The sequence below is a fragment of the Oncorhynchus keta genome, chromosome 30 (genome assembly GCF_023373465.1).
Source record: "Oncorhynchus keta strain PuntledgeMale-10-30-2019 chromosome 30, Oket_V2, whole genome shotgun sequence".
In the NCBI taxonomy this organism is placed as follows: Eukaryota; Metazoa; Chordata; class Actinopteri; order Salmoniformes; family Salmonidae; genus Oncorhynchus; species Oncorhynchus keta.
The window spans coordinates 1,009,873-1,016,060 of NC_068450.1; the positions used below are offsets into that span (position 1 = coordinate 1,009,873).

The following is a 6,188-nucleotide window of genomic DNA, read 5'->3' on the forward strand; positions in this document are numbered from 1 at the left end:
GAAATAACTGCTTGTTCCCCTCAACAGACGACAATGATGATGATGATGAAGGGGGCTCTGGCTCTGATGTGGACGTGAAGACGAGTGTGGGGCGTCGCCACCGGCTGCTCCGCCACAAACTGACGCTGTACGAAGTGGAGTCGGGAGAGGAGAAGGAGAAACCAGCCAGCAAGGGGAAGAAGAAGGAGACCAAGAGGACCAGACGGAAAGGTACGAGGGCTGTCTGGCTGGCTGGCTGGCCTGGTCTGTCTAGGCCTGTGTATTAACACATTTGGAACAGAATGAAAGTCCTACTCTGCAAACTGTTTTCAATCAACTCTACCTCCCGCCTTTCTCTCTATCCTCCTCTCCTCCCTCTCCTCTTTTTCTCCTTCTCCCCTCTCCCTGTCTTCTCCTCCCCTCTTCCTCCCTCCACCTCTCCAGTGGGTAGTGATGACTCAGCAGACTCAGACTTTAAGGAGTCAGCCAGCAGCAGTGAGTCAGGAGTTAGTGAGGAGATCAGTGAGAAGGAATCGTCGTCAGAGGAGGAGTCGGAGTCTGAGAAGGAAGGCAGTAGCCAAAAGAGGACCACGCGCTCCTCCAAGAAGAAGAAGAAGAAGAAGGAGGAGAGGAGCTACGCCCAGAAGAAGAAACGTCGTCGCAGGACCCAGGATTCTTCATCTGACGACAAGGTATAAGGAGGCAGGGTAGCCTAGTGGTTAGAGTGGAGGGGTGGCAGGGTAGCCTAGTGGTTAGAGTGGAGGGGCGGCAGGGTAGCCTAGTGGTTAGAGTGGAGGGGCGGCAGGGTAGCCTAGTGGTTAGAGTGGAGGGGTGGCAGGGTAGCCTAGTGGTTAGAGTGGAGGGGTGGCAGGGTAGCCTAGTGGTTAGAGTGGAGGGGTGGCAGGGTAGCCTAGTGGTTAGAGTGGAGGGTCGGCAGGGTAGCCTAGTGGTTAGAGTGGAGGGTCGGCAGGGTAGCCTAGTGGTTAGAGTGGAGGGCGGCAGGGTAGCCTAGTGGTTAGAGTGGAGGGCGGCAGGGTAGCCTAGTGGTTAGAGTGGAGGGGCGGCAGGGTAGCCTAGTGGTTAGAGTGGAGGGCGGCAGGGTAGCCTAGTGGTTAGAGTGGAGGGCGGCAGGGTAGCCTAGTGGTTAGAGTGGAGGGCGGCAGGGTAGCCTAGTGGTTAGAGTGGAGGGGCGGCAGGGTAGCCTAGTGGTTAGAGTGGAGGGCGGCAGGGTAGCCTAGTGGTTAGAGTGGAGGGGCGGCAGGGTAGCCTAGTGGTTAGAGTGGAGGGGCGGCAGGGTAGCCTAGTGGTTAGAGTGGAGGGCGGCAGGGTAGCCTAGTGGTTAGAGTGGCAGGGGTGGCAGGGTAGCCTAGTGGTTAGAGTGGAGGGGTGGCAGGGTAGCCTAGTGGTTAGAGTGGCAGGGGTGGCAGGGTAGCCTAGTGGTTAGAGTGGAGGGGTGGCAGGGTAGCCTAGTGGTTAGAGTGGAGGGGTGGCAGGGTAGCCTAGTGGTTAGAGTGGAGGGGTGGAGGGTTGCCTAGTGGTTAGAGTGGAGGGGTGGAGGGTTGCCTAGTGGTTAGAGTGGAGGGGCGGGAGGGTAGCCTAGTGGTTAGAGTGGAGGGGCGGCAGGGTAGCCTAGTGGTTAGAGTGGAGGGGCGGCAGGGTAGCCTAGTGGTTAGAGTGGAGGGGCGGCAGGGTAGCCTAGTGGTTAGAGTGGAGGGCGGCAGGGTAGCCTAGTGGTTAGAGTGGAGGGGCGGCAGGGTAGCCTAGTGGTTAGAGTGGAGGGGCGGCAGGGTAGCCTAGTGGTTAGAGTGGAGGGCGGCAGGGTAGCCTAGTGGTTAGAGTGGAGGGGGGGCAGGGTAGCCTAGTGGTTAGAGTGGAGGGGTAGCAGGGTAGCCTAGTGGTTAGAGTGGAGGGGTGGCAGGGTAGCCTAGTGGTTAGAGTGGAGGGGTGGCAGGGTAGCCTAGTGGTTAAAGTGGAGGGGTGGCAGGGTAGCCTAGTGGTTAGAGTGGAGGGGTGGAGGGTTGCCTAGTGGTTAGAGTGGAGGGGTGGAGGGTTGCCTAGTGGTTAGAGTGGAGGGGTGGAGGGTTGCCTAGTGGTTAGAGTGGAGGGCGGCAGGGTAGCCTAGTGGTTAGAGTGGAGGGCGGCAGGGTAGCCTAGTGGTTAGAGTGGAGGGGCGGCAGGGTAGCCTAGTGGTTAGAGTGGAGGGGCGGCAGGGTAGCCTAGTGGTTAGAGTGTAGGGGCGGCAGGGTAGCCTAGTGGTTAGAGTGTAGGGGCGGCAGGGTAGCCTAGTGGTTAGAGTGGAGGGGCGGCAGGGTAGCCTAGTGGGTAGAGTGGAGGGGCGGCAGGGTAGCCTAGTGGTTAGAGTGGAGGGCGGCAGGGTAGCCTAGTGGTTAGAGTGGAGGGGCGGCAGGGTAGCCTAGTGGTTAGAGTGGCAGGGGCGGCAGGGTAGCCTAGTGGTTAGAGTGGAGGGCGGCAGGGTAGCCTAGTGGTTAGAGTGGCAGGGGTGGCAGGGTAGCCTAGTGGTTAGAGTGGAGGGTGGCAGGGTAGCCTAGTGGTTAGAGTGGAGGGGTGGCAGGGTAGCCTAGTGGTTAGAGTGGCAGGGGTGGCAGGGTAGCCTAGTGGTTAGAGTGGCAGGGGTGGCAGGGTAGCCTAGTGGTTAGAGTGGAGGGGCGGCAGGGTAGCCTAGTGGTTAGAGTGGAGGGGTGGCAGGGTAGCCTAGTGGTTAGAGTGGAGGGGTGGCAGGGTAGCCTAGTGGTTAGAATGGCAGGGTAGCCTAGTGGTTGGAGTGGTAAGAGTGGCAGGGTAGCCTAGTGGTTGGAGTGGTAAGAGTGGCAGGGTAGCCTAGTGGTTAGAGTGGTAAGAGTGGCAGGGTAGCCTAGTGGTAAGAGTGGCAGGGTAGCCTAGTGGTTAGAGTGGAGGGGTGGCAGGGTAGCCTAGTGGTTAGAGTGGCAGGGTAGCCTAGTGGTTAGAGTGCAGGGGTGGCAGGGTAGCCTAGTGGTTAGAGTGGTTAGGGTGGCAGGGTAGCCTAGTGGTTAGAGTGGCAGGGTAGCCTAGTGGTTAGAGTGGCAGGGTAGCCTAGTGGTTAGAGTGGCAGGGTAGCCTAGTGGTTAGAGTGGCAGGGTAGCCTAGTGGTTAGAGTGGCAGGGTAGCCTAGTGGTTAGAGTGGCAGGGTAGCCTAGTGGTTAGAGTGGCATGGTAGCCTAGTGGTTAGAGTGGCATGGTAGCCTAGTGGTTGAGTGGCATGGTAGCCTAGTGGTTAGAGTGGCAGGGGCCTAGTGGTTAGCCTGGCAGTGGTTAGCCTAGTGGAGGTGGCAGGGTAGCCTAGTGGTTAGAGTGGCAGGGAGCCTAGTGGTTAGAGTGGCAGGGTAGCCTAGTGGTTAGAGTGGAGGGGTGGCAGGGTAGCCAAGTGGTTAGAGTGGAGGGGTGGCAGGGTAGCCTAGTGGTTAGAGTGGAGGGGTGGCAGGGTAGCCTAGTGGTTAGAGTGGAGGGGTGGCAGGGTAGCCTAGTGGTTAGAGTGGCAGGGGTGGCAGGGTAGCCTAGTGGTTAGAGTGGTTAGGGTGGCAGGGTAGCCTAGTGGTTAGAGTGGTTAGGGTGGCAGGGTAGCCTAGTGGTTAGAGTGGCAGGGTAGCCTAGTGGTTAGAGTGGCAGGGTAGCCTAGTGGTTAGAGTGGCAGGGTAGCCTAGTGGTTAGGGTGGCAGGGTAGCCTAGTGGTTAGAGTGGCAGGGTAGCCTAGTGGTTAGAGTGGCAGGGTAGCCTAGTGGTTAGAGTGGCAGGGTAGCCTAGTGGTTAGAGTGGCAGGGTAGCCTAGTGGTTAGAGTGGCAGTAGAGTGGTTAGAGTGGCAGGGTAGCCTAGTGGTTAGAGTGGCAGGGTAGCCTAGTGGTTAGAGTGGCAGGGTAGCCTAGTGGTTAGAGTGGCAGGGTAGCCTAGTGGTTAGAGTGGCAGGGTAGCCTAGTGGTTAGAGTGGAGGGGTGGCAGGGTAGCCTAGTGGTTAGAGTGGAGGGGTGGCAGGGTAGCCTAGTGGTTAGAGTGGAGGGTGGCAGGGTAGCCTCGTGGTTAGAGTGGAGGGGTGGCAGGGTAGCCTAGTGGTTAGAGTGGAGGGGTGGCAGGGTAGCCTAGTGGTTAGAGTGGAGGGGTGGCAGGGTAGCCTAGTGGTTAGAGTGGAGGCAGGGTAGCCTAGTGGTTAGAGTGGCAGGGTAGCCTAGTGGTTAGAGTGGAGGGGTGGCAGGGTAGCCTAGTGGTTAGAGTGGAGGGCGGCAGGGTAGCCTAGTGGTTAGAGTGGTGGCAGGGTAGCCTAGTGGTTAGAGTGGAGGGCGGCAGGGTAGCCTAGTGGTTAGAGTGGTGGGGCGGCAGGGTAGCCTAGTGGTTAGAGTGGTGGCAGGGTAGCCTAGTGGTTAGAGTGGAGGGCGGCAGGGTAGCCTAGTGGTTAGAGTGGAGGGCGGCAGGGTAGCCTAGTGGTTAGAGTGGCAGGGTAGCCTAGTGGTTAGAGTGGAGGGGTGGCAGGGTAGCCAAGTGGTTAGAGTGGAGGGGTGGCAGGGTAGCCTAGTGGTTAGAGTGGAGGGGTGGCAGGGTAGCCTCGTGGTTAGAGTGGAGGGGTGGCAGGGTAGCCTCGTGGTTAGAGTGGAGGGGTGGCAGGGTAGCCTAGTGGTTAGAGTGGAGGGGTGGCAGGGTAGCCTAGTGGTTAGAGTGGAGGGGTGGCAGGGTAGCCTAGTGGTTAGAGTGGAGGGGTGGCAGGGTAGCCTAGTGGTTAGAGTGGAGGGGTGGCAGGGTAGCCTAGTGGTTAGAGTGGAGGGGCGGCAGGGTAGCCTAGTGGTTAGAGTGGTGGGGGCGGCAGGGTAGCCTAGTGGTTAGAGTGGAGGGCGGCAGGGTAGCCTAGTGGTTAGAGTGGTGGGGCGGCAGGGTAGCCTAGTGGTTTGAGTGGTGGGGCGGCAGGGTAGCCTAGTGGTTAGAGTGGAGGGGCGGCAGGGTAGCCTAGTGGTTAGAGTGGAGGGGCGGCAGGGTAGCCTAGTGGTTAGAGTGGCAGGGTAGCCTAGTGGTTAGAGTGGAGGGGTGGCAGGGTAGCCTCGTGGTTAGAGTGGAGGGGTGGCAGGGTAGCCTCGTGGTTAGAGTGGAGGGGTGGCAGGGTAGCCTAGTGGTTAGAGTGGAGGGGTGGCAGGGTAGCCTCGTGGTTAGAGTGGAGGGGTGGCAGGGTAGCCTCGTGGTTAGTGTGGAGGGATGGCAGGGTAGCCTCGTGGTTAGAGTGGAGGGGTGGCAGGGTAGCCTCGTGGTTAGAGTGGAGGGGTGGCAGGGTAGCCTCGTGGTTAGAGTGGAGGGGTGGCAGGGTAGCCTCGTGGTTAGAGTGTGGGGGTGGCAGGGTAGCCTAGTGGTTAGAGTGGAGGGGTGGCAGGGTAGCCTAGTGGTTAGAGTGGAGGGGTGGCAGGGTAGCCTAGTGGTTAAAGTGGAGGGTTCGCAGGGTAGCCTAGTGGTTAGAGTGGAGGGGTGGCAGGTAGCCTAGTGGTTAGAGTGGCAGGGTAGCCTAGTGGTTAGAGTGGAGAGGCGCCAGGGTAGCCTAGTGGTTAGAGTGGAGAGGTGGCAGGTATCTGACGACAAGGTATAGGGAAGGAGAGGATTTTCTCCTTACTCCTAAACAATTCCAATTGAAAATTTGTGAATTTGGTCTGGAATTCATTGATTGGTCAATGTTTGATTGTTACCACATCATAGGTCACAATGTGTGATTGGATTGGTCAGTTGACCCCTGGGGGTTGAAGTTGAGAGGTTAACCCTCATTCTCTCCTCCAGAGCGGGTCAGGAGAGGACGGCTCGGGGAAGGAGGATGGAGACACTCCTAAAGGACAGAGGAAGAAGATCAGAAAAATCCTCAAGGACGACAAGCTGAGGACGGAAACGAGGGATGCCCTGAAGGAGGAGGAGGAGAGGAGGAGACGCATCGCTGAGAGGGAACAGCTCAGGGAGAAGCTCAGAGAGGTAAAAGTCAACTGTGTGTGCGCTGTTGTCATGGCATCTACTAATGGGATGGAAATGAAGATGGACTCAGTCTATCAATGAGTCAACTACTCCTTCTGCCGATGGTTCGCTAAGGAGCCAGATGGATGTGTGGTCCATTGTGGTTCAGATAAGAGCATGGTACCAGCTATGCCATGTTTCCACGGTGATCACATAAATGTACTGAATAGAGTGGAAGTCGCTTAGCATTTCCTTAGTATTATGGTTT

The 6,188-nt window shown here is 58.2% G+C and overlaps 1 protein-coding gene across 1 annotated transcript in view; it reads left to right on the forward strand.

Annotated features, from left to right (window-relative positions):
* Nucleotides 1-6,188, forward strand: part of LOC118383367 (transcriptional regulator ATRX-like) — a 111,871-nt gene that overhangs the window by 28,147 nt on the left and 77,536 nt on the right. The window contains 3 exon segments of the mRNA XM_052486944.1: nt 28-210; nt 424-671; nt 5,756-5,941. Coding sequence (XP_052342904.1) covers nt 28-210; nt 424-671; nt 5,756-5,941 — 617 coding nt within the window.